General features: G+C 51.5%; 1 protein-coding gene across 9 annotated transcripts in view; it reads left to right on the top strand.

The window, feature by feature from the left end:
- SRGAP2 (SLIT-ROBO Rho GTPase activating protein 2) overlaps nucleotides 1-21,682 on the top strand; it is a 227,132-nt gene extending 205,450 nt beyond the window's left edge. For 4 of the 9 annotated variants that reach the window (XM_029935602.1, XM_029935600.1, XM_029935603.1 and 1 more), the window contains exons 18-24: nucleotides 4,555-4,779; nucleotides 8,353-8,432; nucleotides 10,605-10,785; nucleotides 12,259-12,405; nucleotides 15,650-15,688; nucleotides 15,901-16,225; nucleotides 18,318-21,682. In XM_029935602.1, the coding sequence (XP_029791462.1) occupies nucleotides 4,555-4,779; nucleotides 8,353-8,432; nucleotides 10,605-10,785; nucleotides 12,259-12,405; nucleotides 15,650-15,688; nucleotides 15,901-16,225; nucleotides 18,318-18,701 (1,381 nt within the window). In that variant the 3' untranslated portion in view covers nucleotides 18,702-21,682. Of the gene's footprint in view, nucleotides 1-4,554; nucleotides 4,780-8,352; nucleotides 8,433-10,604; nucleotides 10,786-11,525; nucleotides 11,996-12,258; nucleotides 12,406-12,503; nucleotides 13,532-15,649; nucleotides 15,689-15,900; nucleotides 16,226-18,317 lie in introns of those variants that run through there. The other 5 variants (XM_029935605.1, XM_029935606.1, XM_029935608.1 and 2 more) reach the window with 4 other exon arrangements.
- The last annotated feature ends 1,182 nt before the right edge of the window (nucleotides 21,683-22,864 follow it).

Here is a 22,864-nt window from a genome sequence, read left to right on the forward strand (position 1 = left end):
GTCACGAAAGACCACGTAGCATGTGATTCCATTTATATGCAATATCCAGAACAGGCAAGTCAGTGGAGACGGCAGACTTGTGTAGCCAGGGGCTGCGGGGAGGGGAGAAGGGGGGTAACTGCTAACGGATGTGGAGTTTCCTTTCTGGTGATGAAACTGTCCTGAAACTAACAGTGGTGATGGCTGCACAACACTGTGAATATGCTAAGTGGTGTGGAGTTGTACACTTTTATTAACGTGGTGAAAATAGGGAGTGCCTGGAGGTTCAGTCCGTTAAGCGACTGACTTCAGCTCAGGTCATGATCTCACAGTTTGTGAGTTCAAGCCCCATGTCAGGCTCTGTGCTGACAGCTCAGAGCCTGGAGCCTGCTTCGGATTCCATGTCTCCCTCTCTCTGCCCCTCTCCTGCTCATGCACTCTCTCTCAAAAATAAATAAATATTAAAAAAAATTTTTTTAACATGGTAAAAATGGTAAATTGTATGGTCTGTATATTTTACCACAGTAAAGAATGGGAGGGAGCGAGAGAGAAGGCATGTTAGTCTGCTAGAGCTGCCATAACAAAATACCACAGACCAGGTGCCGTCAGGAACAGAAACCCATTTTCTCATGGTTCTGCGGTCCAGAAGTCCAAGATTAAGGTGCCAACAGGGTTGGTTTTCTGGTGAGGACCCTCCTTGGCTTGCAGATGGCCATCTCCCCTCTGTGTCTTTCCGTGGCTTTCCTATATGCACACACAGGGAGAGCTCTGCTGTCTCCTCCCTTTGGCGTAAGGACCGCAGTCCTATTGGATGAGACCCCACCCTTATGTCCTCAGGTAACCTTCATTATCTTCTTAAAGGCCATTTCTCCAAATACAGTCACATGGTGGGGTGGGGGGGGATAGGGCTTCAACATAGGAATTTGGGGAGCGGGACCCAGTTTGGTTACAAAGAGGTAGAGATGAATCAGACAATCAGAAACAACAGGTATCGGGAACTCCCAAATAGTTTTATTATTGAAGAGGAGAGAAATGGAACAGTGATTAGGTATGGATATGGGGTTAAGAGAGAATTTTTTTCAGATGGCCAGTATTACTACGTGTTTGTGTGCTGGTGGGAACGACGCAGTGGAGAGGAGAAATTAATGAGGGAGGAGGGCACAAGGCGATGGCGGTGGCAGGAGGGATATTCTTGCTGGAGAAAGAGGGTGGATTCACTGTGGGGGAAGGAGGGCAAACGTGAGGACACAGAGGCAAGTCCTTTAACAGGTGCCAGGAGCACGCGTTACAGGCAGAGGGAGCCAGGGGATGCCTTTGAAGGGCCATGAGAAAAAATCAGCCAGAATTACCTTTCACATCTCATCTCTTAGAGAGCCTTTTGGGGAAGTCGGGAAAGGCTGTTCAATCCTGGATTTATAGTGGGAAGTTGTAGTGTCTCCTATTGGAAAAGCTTTTAAAAGGCCTGACGGATTCTCGGCCCCATGTTTTGCCTGGGGCCGTGGTGAATAATACAGTTTCTCTTCATCCCTTTCAGACCAAGAATCAACCCCGATGCGTCATATCTTACCCACAGTCTGTTGGTTGTTGCCAAACCAAACCCCTGGGACATGTGAAACGGAAGGTTGTTAAGTGAAATGTCCTGTATTAAAAACAGTCTGTCCAAGGTTTAGCATTCTCCCTGGGGATTCAAGCTTTCAACGCTGGGATCTGGAGTCCTGGGCCTGTCACGAGAACAAGGTGGCTAGACTCCTAGAAATCAATTGCTGGCAAATGTCAGCAGCCCTGCTTCGCATTTTCAGGCTAGAATTGAGGCCCCTGTATCAAGAAGCAAGTAGGATATTATAATGACAGAAAATATTGATTGAACACCACCTATGTGCCAGGCACAGTGCTCAGTGCCTTGTGTATAATTGCTCATTTAAACTTTAGAGAAACCCCACAAATAAGGTCCATTGTTCTTTTACAAGGAAGAGACTTAGAATCTAGAACACCATCATGGAATTGGTAAGCGATGTGGCCAGACTCAAAACCAGACCTACTTGACTCTAAAATTCTTGGGATGTTTTGTCCCAGTCTCTATGCTGAACCTTGTTAAGATACACAAAAGATGAATTTGAATCAATTAGAAGAATTCACTAGTATTATAGATAGAAGCTATAGAAATACAGTACAATTCTTGGAAGAGATGGCATTATATAAGTCCACACCAAAAAAAGTTTAAAGAGGGAGCTGTTGTCACTGTTATCTATTTTAGGTTTGTTTGGTTTTTTTTCAATAAAAATCAAGTATTTGAATTCCTATACTGGATACTGGCTTTAGGGCATGGATTATTAGAACCGTTATATTGTATATGAAATGAAGGTATCTGTATGTGTACACATGTGAATTTTTCTGAGGGGAGAATCTCTGCTTTCTACAAATTCTTTTCTTTTTTTTAATTTTTTTAATGTTTTTTTTTAATTTATTTTTGAGAGACAGAGAGAGACAGCATGAGTAGGGGAGGGTCAGAGAGAGAGAGGGAGACAGACTCTGAAGCAGGCTCCTGGCTCTGAGCTAGCTGTCAGCACAGAGCCCGACGTGGGGCTCAAACCCATGAACCATGAAATCATGACCTGAGCCGAAGCCAGACCCTTAACCGACTGAACCACCCAGGTGCCCCCGCTTTCTGTCAAATTCTTGAAGGAGGCCATGACCCCCAAATAGTTCAGAATCACAGCTTTACCCCTAAACCCAGGTGTTCCCATTGTAGATTGGAAGAGAGAGAAGGATCTTGATTTATCTTTTAATGGGAGTAAGAAATGCAACTGGTCCATGAGACCCTAGTCCACGAAGCGATGTCCTCCTCAAGCCCATGGTCATTGCAGCCACCTAGGAACTGAACAGTCGTTCCCTTAGGAGACTCGACAGGGTGCCTTCTCTCTCACAAGGCTTGGACTAGGGCTCTTGGAGCTGGACTTTGTTTCCTTTTGACTGCCAGGCTTCCCCAGAAATGACTGGTTTTTTCCTATGTCACCAAATGTCATCAGCTCACACCAAAGAAACATGGCCTTCTTCCTTCTTGTCCCTGTTGAGGTTACCAAGGTAATTATCTCCCCTATCTCTCTCCAGCGTTTGCTTGACCAAAAAGTCGACTTAGGAACTTCTCCTAGCCTTTTCTGAACCCCAGCTTTCGATTGACTCAGGAGCCAGGGAAGGATTGTAAAATTCAGCCTTTAAGAACTTCTATGAAGCAGTCCAGCCACTGAGATCTCTAACCGCACCCATCGCTGGCCTCCCTGCATTTGACTAAGTCCTAGAGAACATTGACTCTCAACCATGACAAGAATTTCCCCCATGACAGCTGTTCATATCCATCGTACCCCTTCTTAGTTCCTGCACTGATTCCCAAAGTGGACAAGAGATGTATCTGTGTATCTTCACAGGACAAGATCTGTGAATCTTCAGTAGAGGAGAGAACCATTGGGTTAAAGAGAGACCAGCTTGGTAATTTGAGTCTGGGTGCAGGATACAGTAGAAATGAACTCTGTCTGGTTCTGAAGAATACCTACTCAGATGAAGACAGCTGTGTCTCAGGCCTCTGGTTCGGCATCAGAGACCTTTGGTTTCTCCTCAGAGGTGTCAGAACCAGGTGCTGGGGCCCTCCTGCTGGTGCCCATCAAGGAGGCAGGACTCCTTAGCAGAACTCACGGCTCCGCACCCTAGAGCTGGGGGTAGGGGGGAGGGGTACAGACCCAGAGCTGGCCAAGCCATCAGCCTGGACAAATGGAGACCAGTGAGGGCCAGTGAGGCTCAGAGGCTCACTGAAGGGCTTGGGGCCTTGGCCAAGGTTGGAGGTGTGGCTGGAGCAGCTGCTGGCTGAAAGGAAGATTTCCCAAAATAAATACCCAATAACGAAGTCAGACTGCACCCAGAGAAAGCCTGAGCGTAAACTGAGCAGCGACGCTGACCTTTTCCTGAATAAATCTTGATCGTAATAATAGAGGATATTATGAAAATGAGAAACAATTGCATTAGCTGTTCCAGAAAGAAATTCACTTGCTTGACGGAATACAAAAGCTAATTGGCTAGCAATTTTTTTAAGTACGTCTAGAGCTTGGAATGGAACATCCCTGGTAATTTGATTGTTTTGCTGTATGAGGCGGCACACACCACGCGGTGCCTTTGCCTTCTGACCGTATCATTAGGAGGGCAGCCTGAGGGTCTCCATCTGCGCTGGCAGCTTCCGGGGCTGGCGTCGGGGAGCCACCCGGTCATGCCGAGAGGTGTATTCTCGAGGTGGGCTAGGTTCGGTGGTGAGATATGGAATGGGGCCCGTGATGGGGTGACAAGTAGGCTTTGAAGGGGGAGCTGGAGAGAGAGGAGGGGTGAGGCCTGCAAGGAGGCAGCTCCCGAATGACTGTCCTGGTGGTCATCCTCTTCTCCCTCCAAGACTTTCTAGAAGGGCTCTGATGCCCAGAAAAGCAGGTGGCAATTTGTGGAACTTCTGCTCTTGCTCTTGGCAGTGCCTCCCACGATAGTGTTTTCTGGGCATTCATGCGAGAGCTTTCCAGCCTGCCCCCTTCCCTTCTCCTCCAGTTTATCACAGTTCAGTGAAGAGAACATGATGGACCCCTACAACCTCGCCATCTGCTTCGGGCCCTCACTGATGTCAGTGCCTGAGGGCCACGACCAGGTGTCCTGCCAAGCCCACGTGAATGAGCTGATCAAAACCACCATCATCCAGCATGAGAACATCTTCCCAACCCCCAGGGAGCTGGAGGGCCCTGTCTACAGCAGAGGAGGAAGCACGGAGGACTACTGGTAAGGAGGCCCCTGGGCCGGAGGTGGGAGTAGGGGGTCCCCTGTGCACACGGGCATGGGAGCCAGATGGCCAAGCAAGACCCAGGGGGAGCACCCAGACCCTCCCAACCTCATGCTCCCAGGCAATCCAAGCTGCCGGGATCTGGGCATGGTGTAGGCAGTGCCCCACCTCGACCCAACCTATGGAGTAAGTGCCACTTTGTGCCATATCCCCGTGTTTTATGAGTTCTGAGTGCCAAGGAACCATTCTGGGAAATAATGGCAACAATAATAGGAATATGAATAATCTCCAGGGGACAAAAGTTTGTAAAGTTGTGTTTAGAACAGCTGCTTATCAGTCAGCGGTGCCTCTCGGGCTTCATGTCTGTGCTGTGTGTGGTGAGAGACGCAGTCCTGGGTCCAGGTCTCCAGATATAAGATTTTCTTCCTTATTGTAAAGAGCTTAGACAGGAGGCATAATTTCCTCACTGTGAGTTTGTACAATGATAATTTAGAATGATTACAGAAATCTGTGAAGAGAGAACGGGTAAGCTTCATTTTCCACAGGTCAGACATATCTCCATCCTAAAGCAGGATTAAATCCTGTGAGGCGAGGCTTTTCGTGACCCAGCCTGGGAACAGAGATATCAAAGGGATCCGTAGGGCACGTCTTTACTAGACCCTTGTGTTACACAATCGACAAATCACTATTTCCATATTACAGAGTAACCTAGAGAAGCCAGTGACAATCTTTCAGACCACCATAGTGATGGGAATTCCAACCATGGTGTCTTGTGTCTTCTTACAGGGCTCCATCCAGGACCCCACACTGCACCCCAGGGTACCACTTACAGTATCTTTTTCCCAACCAAACACAAAGGCAACCGCCTCTCTCTTTTACTCCCTAACACCCCTTACCTCCTGCATCCCCTCCCTTCTTCCCCCGAATCATGCTTCAGCCTGGGCTGAAAGCCTGAGCCAGCCCAAATCGGATTCCATCCGAATGCAACATCTGGAACCAATTCAGCAGCCCCATTGCTATCCACTGAGGTAGGGGAGGACAGAGGAGGTTGTTTACTTAATCAGAGGCCAGTGGGTCCATGCTTCTCCCTGATCCCTACAGAAGGAGCCTTCTGCCTGAAACATTGAAGAAAGTGGCATTCACATGTCTGTGAATACCGCAATACTACTGACACCCCTGGGTTCAATCTTGTCCGCTATCCCGCGGATCCCAGCATCTGGGTCCGAGCTGGAGAAACCTATACTGCCCAGCTTGGAGAGAACGCTTTTTGTCACTGACAGATGGTGGGTGAGGACGGGGGAGGCTGCTCAGGTCTCAGTCTCCAAGCTGATGTGCTCCAGGGAGCTGTCTTTGTGCATGTGACTTGGAGAGTTGGTTTCTCTCTTGCATGAGGGTGAAAAACTGTGGAATAGTGTTCCCAGGGCCTGCTTTATCTTCCTTCCAAAGTGTACCCTCACTTCTCAACTATCTCTGGCTCGATCCCAGGACACAGAGCCCCCCACAGCCCTGTTCCCCATTCCCAGCCCAGTGGAGCAGACAGAGTCATGGCAGGGGTGGCTCACAGGGACATGGGAGGGAGGGCACCTTCCGCCAGTTCTCTCCGAAGCTTTCTTCCTGGCCCACCGCTGTTGGTTGTACATCTGACATTTATTAGCAGACTCTGGAAAAACCACCAGATTAGTGAGGGTATGTTACTACCACAGACTGGGTGGGGGGCCAGAAGCATGCAAGATCAAGAGTAGGCGACTGTGGGTAAGAAGGACCATCTGACGACTGGACTCACCCCCTCAGAAGGCTCCCAGCCTCTCCTCTTCTTTGGGAACAGGAAGAAGTGCCAGTGAAGTGAGCTCAGATGGAGGAAGGAGGTGAGGGAGGGGTGGCAGAAGGGAGAGCTAGAGCCCAAGAACCCAGGAGAATGGCCAGGAGGCCAGAAGAGCCAGGAAGAGGGGGCCCCGGGCTGCTTGGCCTCCCTGTGAAACAGAGAGGCTAGTCCCCTTCACCAAGCTCACCAGTCATAACACCAGAACCCAGTTTCCTAGGCCCGCCTGCTGTTTGGCCGCTGGGATTCCTCAGACTGCAGGTGTAGGTGTGGAACCACAAGTAGGATTTTAGAACTAGGAGGGACCTTAAAAAGCATCATGTTGCTTTTACATTAGAGCAGTGGTTCTCTGGGTGGAGTCCCTGGACCAACAGCACCTACATCACATAGGACTGGTTAGAAATACAGACCGCTCTGCTCCGCCCGGCCCTCAAGAATTAGAAACTCTAGGGGTGAGGCAGTCTGCTTTTAACAAACCATCCAGGACTCCCTGCCTTAGTGGATGGCCACATCAATGAAGTTGGAACTCTGGAGGAAATGGAGCCTTTGCCCAGTGCACCCCTGGTGCCTGAGAGCTTCTAGAATGTCGTGAAACTCATCAGAGGGCTTTTAAGTGCCGTAAACAGTGCCCACAGTGTGTAGACCCAGTAAACAGTGCCCCAGCCACATTTTTTGAGAAGGGGAGTCCCTGTTGATGTTCTCCCAGAATGTTCTCTAGAGTCTGGAGAGCCTCCTTGGAACTGACTTGCTTCACGTGAGGTGAGTTCTGAACCGGTTCCCTGGGCTTTGAGGGAATTTCTGGAGTGAAAGACCCATCTCCAGTGGAGGGAGAAGCTAGAGGTTCAAAGGTAGGAATGGTGAGGCCAGGTGGTGGGGTTGAGGAGGCGGTGATGCCTCCACAGAACTGCCCAGAAGCCCCCCTTGTTACTGCCAACCGCCAGAGGAAGAAACTTCAGAAATGAACAGGGATTTTGTCTATTTCTCAGGAAGTTAGAACTTCCTGGTGCCCGTCCCCATCCACTCTGATGTCCAGGAGCCAGAAGACCAGGAGAAGAAACGACGTTCCTAGTAACTACCCTGGCCATCCTTGATTCTCAACCCTGTATGATGTTAGACTCGCTGAACTGTTTAGCAACTTGACCGACTTCCATGCCCTGTCACTGCCACTCACCTCCCGCTCTCTCACCAGTACACAGACCAAACCACAAAGCCCAGAGACATGACAAAATGAGAGAGAAGGAAAGGACTCTGGGAGGCATACAGACCACTATCCTCAGCTTTTTGATTAGGCAGTTGAGGCTTAAAAAGATTCATTCCCTAGCCCGGGGTCACACATCACACAGCTACCAAGTGCTAGGGCTGGATTTCAGCTCCTGTGGTGTCCACGCAAAAACCTAGTGTTTTCTTCCACGTGCTCCCTCCAGGCACTAGTTCACCTGGTGAAATGTTCCTTGAGGAGTTGAGTTGTTTTGTATTTTCAAAATGACTTATTTTATGACTTCAAAAGGGGCTCCCTCTGTCTCAGGACATTGTAAGTCCCTGGCAGACTCGAGTAGTTTTTGCAGCAGGGACGGGGCTAGAGAACCTCACTCAGGAGTCTTGTATTTCGTTATCAGCACGTCTCTGTGGTGTCCAGTCAGGCTGTGGAGAGCGTGAATTAGCCTCTGCGCCCTTGCTGCAAGGGAGCTGGGGAAGGAGAAGACAACTTGGGCAGCCAGGGCTGAGGTCCCCGTTACTCTTGCTTCTCTTGCAGTGACAGCCCTCACGGAGAGACTACCTCGGCTGAGGACTCGACCCAGGACGTGACCACAGAGCACCACACGAGCGATGACGGTACGAGGCCCCGCGGCCTGGGCAGTGGGGACACCGGGCGGGAAGCAGAAGGAACGGATTACGTAGCCTGTGCTCCTGACGCACCTTCCTGCCCAGCAGTCTCCCCCAAAGACAAGCGGGAAGCTCCCCTGTCTGTCCTTTTCCTTCCTTCCCTTTCGTGGAGACACAGCCCACCTTCTCAAATAGAATGGTCTCTGTGTTAAACCAGAGGCGAAACCTTTCAGAGCCTTTCAAGCTCCTCGCCCCGGGTCCCTGCCCCTCACGCGCCTTCTAGCTCTTCGTCTCGCCATCCGTCTCGCCTGCCCGACGTTGGGCCCCTGTCACAGCCCAGACTCCTGCCAGGTAGCTGGAGACGAACGTCAAGGAGAGCTCATTTGAAAAAACAGTGAGCCTGGAGAGGAGAGAAACTGGGTGCCAAGGGCCCAACAGAAGTAAGCCAAGGGGGAGAGGGAAGCAGGATGCAGAAACCACACGCTTTCACGCCTGCCGACTGGAAAAATTGACCCTTTCCAAAGTACAGACGTGCGAGCGCTGTGCAGCCTGGCGGGCGGGCGTCGAGAGGTGGCATGCACAGCTGTCACCGCGGGCCCGCGGCAGCGCCCATGATTGATTAGGGTCTGTCCGGCCAGCACGCCTCCCCTCCTTCCAACAGTTCCGCACCTCCATTTCTGGACCACTTGGGCTCTTGGAAGTCTCAGCAGCTGACAGGGGCCTCAGAGTTTTCTGGGCAGGAGAATGAAATGGCACAGCCTGAAGAGTTTTTTAAAGGAGAAAAAAAATGAGGGCTGCTTATTTAGATGCTGAAGTCAGATGGATCGATATGATAATCTGCCCCCTTACAGGAGGAGAATAGGTGAGCTAGGGAAGTTGTTCCCGCTGGATGCTCTGTGTGTCTTACCTCTTAATCCTAGTGAAATAGAGCTGCTGTTTTCTAGTTGGGAAAGCAAAGGCCAGAGAGGTCAAGTGATATGCCCATGGCCATACAGAACTGAAACTTGGGATATTGGACAGGATTCCTCTGGTCAATCCCAGCCCAGCCCGTCCAGGAGCAGGCCCGGCGGTCAGGCTGCCTCCACACGGTTTTGTCTGTAAGCAGCCTTTCTGTCCCCTACTCAGAATACCCGACTTTGTCCTCGGGGAGGTTCCTTCGTTGCTCTCTGACCTCTCCCTGCATTTCAGCCCAGATAAAGGTGATGATGACAACAATCACAACAGCCCATGTGGACGTAGAGCTTCCTTCCTATAGGCCAGACGCTGCTCTAAGCACTTTTACAAATTGTTATATATCTACTCTTCCTAACAACTTCATGAGAAGGGCACTATTATTATCCCTTTCTAACAGTCAAGGAGACCGGAAGCTTGCATAGAATAAAACTAAATATCGCATCTATAAACCCCTTTTAATTTTCAAGTTAACGTTATATAGTAAAGTTTTCCCTGTATTACCCACAACATATATTTTCATATTTTTAGCTCCTTGGAAAGTTGATTGGGGAAATTATTCTCTCCTTATGGAGACGAAAAGCTCTGTGTTCTGCTAGGGGAAACGGACCACCTCAATAAAGTTTGTTGTATTTAAAGTGCAAGATGATAAATGTTCTCCACAGTTAGTGGAGTTATTTGAGGATCAGAAAAGAAATGAAACTTACAACCTCAGGATGGCAAGTTCAGTGGTGGGCGTGGCATAAAGAGCGGGAAAGTCACCCAAGAAGTTAACTCTAGGCCTCCTGTGCCCTGAGTGGGGCTGAGCCTCATGGGCAGTGTGACGGGAGCTTCTAGGAGGCAGATTGTGCGCCAGGAAGACAAAATTCCCACCCTGTACATGCGGTTCGTTGATGCACAGAAACTGCTGCGAGAATAAAGCATTCTTCGTTTTGTTTTGCTTGTTCACGATGACATCTAAATTGCGACTCAGTGTGTTTCATCAGGAAGGTGAGAGAGAAAGGGACTCCAGGTGGGGGGACAGCAGGAAAGCCTGCACACGTGCGTTCAGGCTGCTGGCACCGTCCACGCGGGGAGTCCCCTGCCTCACTTGTGGATTGTCCTCGGCTTATCTGTCGCGCTGGGTTATCTTCCCACTGGCGTGAGTTTAGCTAATTGGGCCTTTTCGCCCCATTTCCTGCATCCGTGGGTCCCAACAACATGTGTTTCCTTCTTTTCTGCCCCTCTCAGAGTGTGAGCCCATCGAGGCCATTGCCAAGTTTGACTACGTGGGCCGGACAGCCCGAGAGCTGTCCTTCAAGAAGGGGGCGTCCCTGCTGCTTTACCAGCGGGCCTCTGATGACTGGTGGGAAGGCCGGCACAATGGCATCGACGGACTCATCCCCCATCAGTACATCGTGGTCCAAGACACGTACGTTGGACCCCCTGCACCTTCAGGCGTCCTGGCTGCTCTGGGGGAGGCTTTATTTCTGGCTCCATAGGAGGGTGCGGGGACCAACCCCGAGGGGCCACCAGTACCAGCCTTGAAACACACCTCCCTTCCCCCCCAAGACTCCGTGGAGGATTGTTTTTCCATCTCTTCCCCTTGCAGATCACTCCCTCGCCCACCCGCAGTCACTGTGGAAACCTGCCAGGTGCAGGCTCACCCCCACTTAAACCTGATGAGTGATAATGAGGGGTGATTGTTTGACCACTTACAGTTCCGTTCTGGGTGGGAAAACATTTTTACTTTTTTTTTTTTTTAAACAACCCTCCTCATCCCAACCAGTTGGGCCACCAATGGCACTTTTCTACTAAGTGAAAGTGATGCTTTCCTTTTCTAGGAGGACTCTAGCTTAAGCAGCCTTGTGGAGAGGAGCCCATTCATTTAACCCAGATGAGGTCGACTTGGGGACAGACAGGGAGAGGAGGGGAGAGGATGTTGGGGAGCGAAGGGAGCGTGAACCAGCCCCAGGGAGACTGCATCAGATGGGCTGCTGGTTGGCTGCCACTCTTGGAGGCCGTGTGGCCCAGGGCAGGAGGGCTTTTGCCCCCGTGGCTCTCCCAAGCCTGCCTCCCTGCCCCTTTGCCCTGCCTCTGCCCCTGACTCTCTGCCCTTGGATACGATACTGTCAGTGTTTTTAGTCCTTCCCTTCATATTATTTTTTAAAGGTTGATATCCTGAATGAGTCTGCACCCTCCCAGCCTCTCCCCGGCTCGTTCTGCAGGGAGATCCTCCCTCTGTTGATAACATCGCAAACCCGGTGGCCATCTGTACATGGACAGGACCCTCCCAAATTTAGCATTATGACTTCACTACAGGACCGAGAGAAGATGAATTGTGGGGGAGAAGGGGCTTCCTTTGTCACCAGTAGCCAGAGGGGCCGGGAGAGCGGTGGAGTGACCTGGGACCGGCTTGGACCTCTAAGCGGGGCTAGATGCACTACGACAGAGTATGGCGGTGTCCTGCCTCAACGCCGGCATCTCCAGAGCCACCGCAGACCTGCCTGTCCTTGCTGGGCAGTGCCCAGGACCTCAGCAGATAAACCACAACCTGGACCGGCTGCCTCCTTTCCCGGGAGGCGGCCCCGGCACAGCTGCCCTGGGAGAGCAGCGGGGTAGAAGGCAGATGCCTGGAATCCAGGGGTCCCCTGGCCCGGCTTTCTGGCGGAGCTGAGGATCCCGCAGAACGCGGCAGGATTATTTATTTTTATTTAAACAGCCCTCCTAAGGCCCTTAGGTTTCCTTGCCTCTGCTCACAGGGCTGGCCCGGCCCAGTGTCACTGCTGCCTCAGAGCTGTGGTGGGGTCGCGTGTGTGTCCGGGGGGCCATCTTGCCGATTTAACACTGCTTTTTGTGTTGTTGTTGTTTTCCCCTCCTCCCTGCCTGCCTGCCCCGCCCCCAGTGAAGACGGTGTCGTGGAGAGGTCCAGCCCCAAGTCTGAGATTGAGGTCATTTCTGAGCCACCTGAAGAAAAGGTGACAGCCAGAGCGGGGGCCAGCTGTCCCAGTGGGGGTCATGTAGCCGATATTTATCTTGCAAACATCAACAAGTAAGCTCTGCTTTTCATTTTCTGCTCCCCTAATGCCCTGCAACCCCCCCGGCCTCCCCTCCTGCCTCACCTCCTCTCCATTCCTGTGCTGCGCATAGGGCCCCCAGCCCCTGGGCCTAACACTCTGCATGCGCTCGCTGCTGCTGCAAGGCGGACAGGACCGAGGAACTTTCCAGGGCCTCGCAGGCAGGTCCTGGCAACAACAGGCTGCCCTCGGGCTCTGGAAGGGCCCCCACCGCTCTGGGTTTCTGCAGCACCTGTCGGGGTCGGACCTCCGGGCCATCTGACTACTAAAACTTGGCCAAAGCTTTGGTCACTCTCTGCAACTTGGTTTTGGACTATTTCTCGAAGGTGCCTTCTCTTTTCGGATTCTTACTCAAATAATAGTCTTTGATGTCTTCCTGGCCCTTGTCTGTCCAAAGAGCCAACATCCTGTGTGTCTTCCGCTAGGCTCACGTGACCCCAGATGGGTTTCTTTCGATACCATGGGTCTCTCTCTCTCTCACTCTCTCCTGCATTCACTCTGTGGAGGAAAGGACACCACTCTGCCCCCCAAGGAAAGCTTTGTCGTGAGCTCTTGATTCATCGCCTAACCCCCCAGCTCCCCGCTGCCCTTTCATACCATAGACGTAATTGTCCGTGTTTTCCCTATTGCTTTAGCCCTGTGTCATCCTCCTCTGTCAGTCCCTTTGCAGATTCCCATTCCTGTCCGGCAGGCTCCTAACCCTGCCCCCCAGCTTTCACTGTGGCTGTGAGCAGCATCCCAGGGTTTTCACTCCGCCCACACCCGATCTGGCCGGCTGGAGGGATTCCACGCCTGTGTGCTGCCGCCTCCCCTAGAGACATTCAGGTTATTGGAGAACTAATCTCATCTCAAGGGGCCAGACACCAAGTCCCAAAGCCTACAGACCTCTTTCCGCCAGACCCTGAAACTTGGCCCAGTGCCAGCGGGATGACGCACCCCAGGGCGTTCCTGATGAATGTGGATTGCAGATGATGTACAGTTTTTATTCCCCTCTGGCTCTGGAGGAATGAAATGATCTGCACATTGAAAGCCTGTTCACCGTAGCCTCTGGACACTGAAACTGGAAGGAGAATAAAAGATGCTTGTTGTTTTTAAACCGCACCAGGTCGCCCCGATCTCTTGGCTTTTTTCCAACCAGACGGTAGCAGGGGGCGTGGTTGGGGCACGTGGCTCTTTTCCAGTTCTTTCGCCCTCCAGTTAGTGAAGTTGCTGATTCAGCTCACTGAGAGTAGGTGTAACTTAAGTCAGACCAGTAAAAAGGATTGAGGATTTTATCTATTTCCCTCCAGCAAGTCGTGCCCTGCTGGGAGGGCAAAGCTCGTAAAAAGTAACTGTGGGCTCATCATATTTTTTTTCCTTTATTTACAAGTCTATGTTAATTATAAGCCTATAATCAAACGGTCGTAGCCTGTAATTATCCCAGAAATCAAGGCCAGGTTGGTGGAGAGAGAGTTAAATAATTAGTTAGGTACATGTTTCTAAGCCATCACATATTTGATGCCATTTGTACAAATAAATTGTAGAAGATAAGAGCCGAAATAGTCAGAAGATGAACACTTGGTGGAAAGGCAGGCGGTTCCCTTGAACCCCTTGCTAGGCGGAGTCAGGACAGGGCACTCAGAGGACATGGTCGAAGGGGATGCCCACTGGTCGGAGGCTGAGTGGCAGCCCCCCGGGCATGCCCTGCCCTTAGCAGTGACTCTGCCCTTACAGCCTTACTTCCTGCCCCACATGCCCCCGAGTTCTCTCGCACCCCTGGACCTTCACATCTGCTGCCTCCTCCCCTGGTCAGCTCCTCCTCTCACTTCAAGACACAGTCCAAAGATTTTACTTCTTTGGGGAAGCCCTTCTGACAACCCAGAGGTCCTCGGGGCTGAGTCAGACGCCCCTAGTCTGTGTCCCCACAGCAGTCCAAGTGTCTCTCCTGCATGACCCGAGCTGCACTCCGATGCCCCCACCAGCCCGAGCATCTCGAAACCAGGAAATCTGCCTTCCTCTCCTCACGTCCCCGGGGCCTGGTGAGGGACCTGACATGCACCAGCCGGTCCACAACCTGCCTCCTCAGCAGTTTGAGCTTTGTGAGTCAGCCATCCTCCAGTGGAAAAAAGACATCAGCAAAAGAGTTATTCGGGTGCAGCATTCAGTTTAATTTCAGACATTTAGTGAGTGGCTGCTGTTGTACCAAGCACCCCGCACTGTTATTCAGAGATGAGTAGGACGGTGCCTGGCCGCTGCACTCAGGCTGGCCAGGTAAGCACCAGGCAGACAGGCAGCTCAAACCGCAGTGCCATCAAAGCCCTGAGGGAACAAAAAAAGGGAGTGTCTGCTTCTGGCTCTGCCGTTGGGATTGGGGCGGTAGGAGAAGGCTGTGCAGAGGAAGAGTCACCTCAGCTGGGCCCTAGAAGACTCAGAACATCCTTTTGCTGCTCCAAAATGGCTGACTTCCAAGGTTAAACTGCTGGAGCAGGCAGCCTCAGCGCCTGGTCCGCTGTGCCAGCCTCCACACCAAGCCCCACTGTAAAAGGCCTGACCAGGGGACAGGAGCAAGACCGGCCTAGAATACCGGCTCTGCCACACAGACGAGCTCGTTAGCCTCAGGACCTACCCCTCCCCTTCCTCCATCTCCTCTCCTGCCTCGTTACCCAAGGCCCGTAGTGGATTTGAGATCAGAGTTGCCCAGCTGCCGTCCCAAACCCAACATTGTGTCACTTCTTAGGATAGGGCCTTACGGATCTGATTCCAAGAATGAATGCAATAATTCAGCAGTAGGGCAACACCCATGCTTTTAGGACTTGGCCAAGCCGACTTCTTTGAGAGTCTCGGTGGTCTAAAGGAAATTGGCCCAGAGCCAGGGTTCAGCCCAGCGCTGGGTGACTCAGGGTCGTGGAGATGTATTCCCACTCTCAGAAAATGCACAAACTTGGCCCTAACTCCTCAGCACTGCTGCCTCTTGAAAAAAAACATACTCAGTGCCCTGTCGGCCCCAGAAGCAACGACAACCGCTCGCCAGAGCTCTGAATGATTACAGTCTTGTGGTTGGACTAAGAAACCTGCTAGAATTTGGAAAAATCAACACTCCTCTTGCCTTCTTGGTGGTGGCGAGAATCTCTCTCCTACCTGGGGCCTTAGGTTTCCGTTCAAAGCAGGTAATGGAGGGGCCCTTCTGTGAGCCTGTCTGCCATTAGAAACTTTCACTTAATCAGACATTTTTCCTGGCAGCACCTTACCTCTCGAGAACCCAAAGCCCACGACCGCCGAGTAAGTATCCGTTTCTCCTTTGTCCAGGTTGGGGGTGGCAGGGGAACGGAGACACAGAGCAAGCAAGGGAAGGTGAAGCCGAGGAGAGAACGTGCCGTGTCCCTCTCCTTCCAGAAGTCCCCGGGGGCCAACCTCTGCCCTCTCTCACTCGTCCCGGCTTTCTCAGGGCCAGGGCTCCCTGGTCACACCGCCCTTTCTGTTTGTGATTGAAGGCAAAGGAAGCGGCCAGAATCTGGGAGCATCCGGAAAACCTTTCGGAGCGACAGCCATGGGCTGAGCAGTTCCCTGACTGACTCTGCCGCCCCGGGGGTAGGGGCTGGCTGCCGCCCATCTTCCCAGCCCATCATGAGCCAGAGTCTCCCTAAGGAAGGGCCAGATAAGTGTTCCATCAGTGGGCATGGGGGCCTTAACTCCATCAGCCGCCACTCGTCCCTGAAGAATCGGCTGGACAGTCCACAGATCCGGAAGACGGTGACAGCGGGAAGGTCAAAGAGCTTCAATAACCATCGGCCTGTGGACCCTGAGGTCATTGCACAGGTAACTGGGGGCATCTAGACACACTGCTAGTACGTCCACCCCTGTCACCACCACTTCCTGAGCCCACAGTAGTTACGATGGACCTTGAGACAGCAGAGTTCATACATCACACACAGAGTTCAGAGGCTGCTGGGCCTCTGGGCCCGAAAAGGCAGCTTTCCAAGCTGTTTGTCAGGCCCTCTCTCCCCAAGAAGGATTTCACGACAGTATAAAAGAATTCAGACTTCTTGTTCATGTACAGGCTATATGCAGGAGGGTTGTACTTTATAAAGTAAATAATTAGAATTTTGATGGAGTCCATTCTGCCCAAGTTTCGGGTCTTGAGAGCCTGGTAGGCTCAAGTGAAGCTGCCCAAGTGTTGAGGCTCAGATGTGGTTCTGGCCATTTTTTTTTTTTAATCACCCTGCCCATCCCCATCTCCTCTTTCCTGAGGCTGATCTCTGGTCGTTACTGGGAGGTAGCTGATCAGTCAACAATCTGCTCCTGGTCTTGACGGCTCCAAAATACTCCTCTCTGGGGGCTCCGGGACCAGAAGGGTCCCAGCCCACGTCTCCAGATGCAGTGATGAGCCCCCTGGTAGTAAATGGGGTCTTCCTTCCACGTGTGTGCCACACTGACGAGTCTCTGTTTTCCGTGAAATATTAGCGATCCAGCCCCACCTCTAAAAATCTGACTACCGGGGCCACTCCAAGCAATTCACTCAGACGCCTCTCCCAACTCTATAATTTTCATTAGACCAGGTAGGAGCTGAGGGCTCCCTGTTGCCCTTTTGTGTTTCAACTGAGTTGAGATTCTCCTCACCCTGTCTTCCAGGGGGCGTAGATGCTGTGTATGGTCTCTCTGGGCTGACCTGGAATGCTTCGCTTAGGGAAGGTGTGCCTGGCAAGCACCGTACTAGGCTACAGGCCTGAGTTGTCTTGCTTTGCTAGCCCTCTATTTCTGCGCCTCTACTTAAGCTCTTGGCTGCGATCTGCCTTGCACCACGGGAATCCTCCAAGCTCCCTTCTGAGTCACGTGTTAATAGGAGTGTTAGATGCACAGCTGGTACAGACTCTAGCTATAGAGCAGGACCGGGGAGGGAGAAGGTGGGATTCTTCCTGGGCATTTTTAAGGTTTGAGAACATCATAGGGATGAATGCAATTGAATTACTGCCAACAGAAAGCATAGATCACCCTGTAGGGCCGAGGAGCCTTCACCAGGGCCTTTGCTTAGAACATGTAATCTTTCAGTGTGAGCCGGATGCCAAGGGAGAAACCCTGTGGTGCTTTGGGAGTGCCAGACACAGGGTGTGGAGAGGCTGGGCTGGGGAGGGAGCTGGGAGGTCTCCCTCAGGGGCAGCTGGCTGCATACAAAGGGCCTTTGGTTCTGCTATTTCCTGAAATCTGGGGTGCTCCTCTGTGACTTGCTGGAGGTGACTCACCTGTGTGGGCTCTGGCTCCCCCTCCTGGCCACTCTTTGGTCCCCTCTCGTGGTGATGAGTAGAAGGAAATGGCTTCCTCAAGTTGGGCGCTCTGGTGGGGTGGGGTAGGGCACGGGGAGGTGTCCTGATGAATCTTCAAGGCCGGGATTCTGGAACCTTTCTTCAGCCCCTGGCCCTTCTTAACCTTTGGCTTTGAAGCCCAAGAAAACAAGACCGTGTATCGTCCCTACCACGTGTAAAGCAATCATTTATTACGTACAGTTTCAAGCGTATACAAAGGTAGAGAGACTTGGGTAGTAAATCCCGTGTACCCGTGACCGAACTCCTGACCACGCTTGGTTCATCTACCTTTCCCCTTCCCACTGGGTCACCTGTCATCTCACCCAGAAAGATTTCAGTGCATTATCTCTAAAGCTTGAGGGCTCTATTTCAAATAACATCTCAACCACTCTTTTCTAAAGGGAAAAAAAATCTCATGATAACGAAAATCCCTTTTTTCTCCCGTTCCCACATTTTGAACATTGGTGTGTTCAAGGATTTTGGCCAAGTAAAATAATCTGGACATCTCCCTCCAGTTGGTCTCTTCGTGATTTGGCCTGTGCCCTTGAAATGGGATTCCCGGGGACTTCTCCTGACATTCGCCTCACCTCCTCCTTTTTCCCATTTTGCAGGACATTGAAGCAACTATGAACTCTGCCCTGAACGAGCTGCGGGAGCTGGAGCGGCAGAGCAGTGTCAAGCACACCCCCGACGTGGTTCTGGACACCTTGGAGCCCCTGAAAACCTCCCCGGTGGTGGCCCCCACATCGGAGCCCTCCAGCCCCCTGCACACCCAGCTCCTCAAGGACCCCGAGCCCGCCTTCCAGCGCAGTGCCAGTACTGCTGGGGACATCGCCTGCGCCTTCCGGCCCGTCAAGTCTGTCAAGATGGCCGCCCCAGTCAAGCCGCCAGCCACACGACCCAAGCCCACTGTCTTCCCCAAAACAAACGCCACTAGCCCTGGTGTCAACTCATCATCTTCTGCACAGTCCACTGACAAGTCTTGTACTGTCTGAGGGATGTAATTTAATTGTTCTAGAAAAGGGGACTGGAGGGACTGTTATTAAAGATCTTCCTATTTAACTAGCTTGGGGACTTCAGTTGAAAATTAGATTCTAAGTTGTTCTTGCAGGAATTAGCCTTCCCGTCACCCAGAACCTTGAGAATGAAGCCCTTGTTACGACCCTGCCCTGCCCTTCCCGCCCCCCTCTGCTTCCCCCAGTCTTCGTAATCCAGCCAGCTGCAGTACCTACTGCTCTTAGGTTAGCCAGAGGTAGAGTTTTCCATTATCAGGTCACTGTGAAGTCTGGCAAGGCGAGCCATGAGGACACGGGCTCAAGTCTCTGTCCCCTCAGACACGGGTGCCTGGCCAGATGGTTGGCTACCGGCAGCCAGCCCTCAGTGGCATCTTGTTTTGGGTACTGATTATAGAGAACCATATATAGTCCATTCTTCATTTTACACACACACACACACACACACACACACACACACACAAACACACGTTTTTCTCGTCTCTGGCATGTGTAGCCTCTCCTGGTCTAGACCAGTCTCTTTGTAAGTTATTGTGGCAATTCACACAACAGCCACGAGGGGTCTCTGTTTCCATTACAAATCTCGTTCTGTCTGGGCCAGAGAACCCAGCCTTTGAAATCTCTCCATCATTAAGAAACCGAGCAGGATGAGACTCAGTCCTGTAATCTGTGTGGAGTTGGGGGCTTTCTGTCTTCTCTCTATTGGTGTGAATTGGTCATTGGTGTTTGCTTTTGCTCTCCTCCATCCTCTAGAAATATAGCCCAATCTTTTTCTAGAACCTCTAAAGTTTTTCTGAATGTATAGACCTTTCTCGAGTTCCTGTCTTTGTCTCTGATGGACCATTTTCCATTTAAGACATTTTCCTGTATAAGACAGTTTTGTGGCTGATATCTTTTAGGGTAAAGAGTCTTTTAAGAGAGTTTATTGTGTTTATGGCAGATTTGGAAAAAGGTGAGAAATGGGCCCTTCTTCCTCATGCTTTTTTGAGGGAACTTAAGACAAAATTCATTATCCTATTCCAAAATTAAAATCAGCTTTGCTAACCCCAAAATTGTTCCCAAATGAAAATGTATCCTAAGTTCACCCCACCTAGTTTGGTTATTCTACACGATCTCTCTTCAGGGACCAACAAGGGCTTGGAGAGCCCTGGGTAGATTAAAGAGAGATATTACTCCTTAAAATCTGTTTTCTTTTATCCCAATAAGGACAAGTAAGAGAGCTTTGGCCCCATGGGCTCTAAGGTCTTCCCAAGGCTGGAATCTAACAAATAGGGAATTAGATGCTGAATATGCTGGCCTTCCTTTGGCCTTTTTCCTGGTTCTTCTCCAAAAAGCAGAAGTGATGTCCTTGCGTACTTTCATCTGGTCTCCAAACCTGGAGCCCCCGGTTCGGGGCCCCCTTGCTTCACGCTCTCCTCCCGGTAGCAGGGGTGGGGACAGTCACACCCGGGTTCATGAGTCTCAGACAACTACTTGAGCTAAAGCTGATGCTCATTCCTCTTCTCTGTTTTCTGCTTTTAAAGCTACACTTTAGCCTTATTTTCTATCGGTCAGGAGAGGTGGTGGGTTGCCATTCAGATAGGAAAATCTGAGTTTCCTTTTGTTTAGCCTAGAAGATCCTTTTTGGACCAACGTTTTGAAGTTGGCAGATGGTGCTGTGGAAAGCGGTAGGATTTTCCTCATTCTGTGTGAAGGCAAGCTTTGTGGAAAATCTCTAATTATTAGAAGGATAGCCCGCAATCCCAGGAAAACTATCCCAGGAGCTAGAAAGGAGAAATGAAGACCTCCTTGAGTCAAGCGAGTCAGCCTGTGAGAGGTAACCTGCGGCCCTCCGCATTCTTGGGTTTTGTTGCTCGGTTTCGTGGCCTGTCCCTGCCTATCACCCGGACTCACACAGGTCTTAAGCCAACAGGGGCTTTCATTAAAACCAAGGATCTGTTTCCTTGATGAACATGGAACCCCCACCCTTCACTTTACATTCCTTTTTGATCCAACTGACCAGAACCGGTACCCATACCTGCCCTTCGCCCCTCCCTCCAGCCCACTCCTCTCTGAGAAAGGAAGAGTGAAGCTTTCTTAATGACAAAGCTTTGGGCCTGTTCTGTCGTTCCCGCCTGATTTCTCTTGCAGCCCTTGGACATGACTTGTGTCCACCATCCCCCTGTCCATCTGCTGGGCTGCGTCTTGAACTGGACTGGGTGTGAGTGGCCACCTACCACCCCCAGCTCTGGGAGCCAAGTTGTCTTCCCCTCTCTGGTGCTCCTGACCTGTGACATGGACCTGTCGAGAGGACTCGGAACCCACAGAAAGAGCGTCCTTCTTGGCAGAGCTCCTTGCAATCAACTGGAATTGAGGTTGTACACTGTGATGTTTACACCGAAAAGCCAGAAGGAGCTGGCCACCCAGGGCCTAGGGAGCCCAGGCTTCCTCTGATCTGCTTGCCTCAACCAGCATGATGCTTCAGAGAGCCCCGCTCTGCCCCTTGAGGCATGAATCCATCCTTCTCTTGGTGTGGACTCTGATGGGTCAGTCTTTGGGGAACAGAGGTGGGGTGGGGCCACCAGCATCCCAACTTGGAAAAGAGAGGAGTTTGCAGCCAGCAGCCTGGAAACTGGAAACACTGGTCCCAGCCAACCTCCTCAGGGCGCCCTGGTTTCTCCCCAAGGAGACGAGGAGAGATGACGCCAGCAGCAGGATGAGCAGACCACTGGAAGGGCCGGGGTGGTGTACTTCACGTGCAGAAGGGAAGCTTGGGTCTTCCAGGGAATTGCAATGTTGTGGCGTCTGACTTGTATGTCACGTTTGTGTAAAACGGTATATTCTTTAAAATAGTGTTGATAACTGGAATATTGTATGTATGCTTGGAGATGCTTTGTGTGAACCTAAGACTGTCACTCAACAGATGTTGGATTGGGGAAAATCCAAAGCACAACTTCGAAATAAAATACGTTTTTAGGTTTCGATGCTGCCATTCGTATCCGTTTCCCACTCCCTGAAATCTCCAGTCTGGGATTCCAGCCGCCCAGGAGGGAATTTGATTTGTCTGTGCTGACAGAGCCCTTCCTGGCGACAGGAGAAATGCGTGAGCTTGGAAGCCGACCACCTTCTCCCTCCCGGCATGGCACAGCTGAGGTGCATGTAGAACGTGGCTCCTGCCCCGCCCATCCCCACCAGCCTTTCCATTTAACCCATGTGTGGAACCTAAGAACTTTTGTAGAAAGTCTCCCAGCTCGTCCCTGGGCAGTCTTGTCATGAGGACCATTTCCTCCACAGAATCCACCTACCGTGGTTTCGTTGAGGACGGTTCTCGTTTCTGTCGCTGGTCAGATTTCCCCACTTGGAGGACTGGGGCCTGCCTGGTCACTTGCAGGCTTTGCCAGCCACAGCCAAGGGTGACCGAAGGTCGTATTTCTTCCCCCAACCAAAGCCCTGAGTCATTCTGACCTTGGATGCACCCTGCGTCTGGGAGAAGACCCAACCCATACACTTGTGCTGCTGGTGCTGAGCACAGGGGCACCCCGGAAATGCTTTCTCCCCTGTAGATTTTGATTCTAGCAGATCTTGAGCTCAAGGGTGAAGTTATTCAAAGGTAACAACTTAAAATGCATCCTAGGGCCCACACTTATTTTTACTGGGCTTATTCCAATCCCAGAAGCCCCTGGGGAGGGATCAGATCTCTTGTATCCAAAGGGATGCCCAGTGCTTTGTGGTAGTTCAAGGACTCCTGAGCCCTGACCAGTCCTGAGTCCTGGACTAGACACTTTCCGTCTCTCAGGTCCGTCACCTCCATCTGTCTCATGCCCTTCCAACCTGTTGTCTCTCTCCACCACCTCCCTCCTTTTAATAATAGAGCTACATGTGAGCTTCTCTTGCTGGCCCCTTGGTCTTGGGTAAGTCAAGGTGAGGCTGCCCTGCCACCCTGTGCCCTGGGTGAGTCCTCCGGAGTGTGGCTGGTGACCTGTGAGATGGAGCTGGTTTATAAGCTGTGAGCAGAGGACCAGAGGGCCTTTTCAGAAAGCCCTAAAGGCAAAGGTGGGCTCTTTGGGGACGGGCGGTGCTCTAATTTATTTTATGTTTTCTGATGGGAGTTTGACCGCTGCTAGTGACCATGAACATGGTTGAAAATTGGTCCATTCCACCCAGAG

The sequence above is a fragment of the Suricata suricatta genome, chromosome 3 (genome assembly GCF_006229205.1).
Source record: "Suricata suricatta isolate VVHF042 chromosome 3, meerkat_22Aug2017_6uvM2_HiC, whole genome shotgun sequence".
Classification (NCBI taxonomy): Eukaryota; Metazoa; Chordata; class Mammalia; order Carnivora; family Herpestidae; genus Suricata; species Suricata suricatta.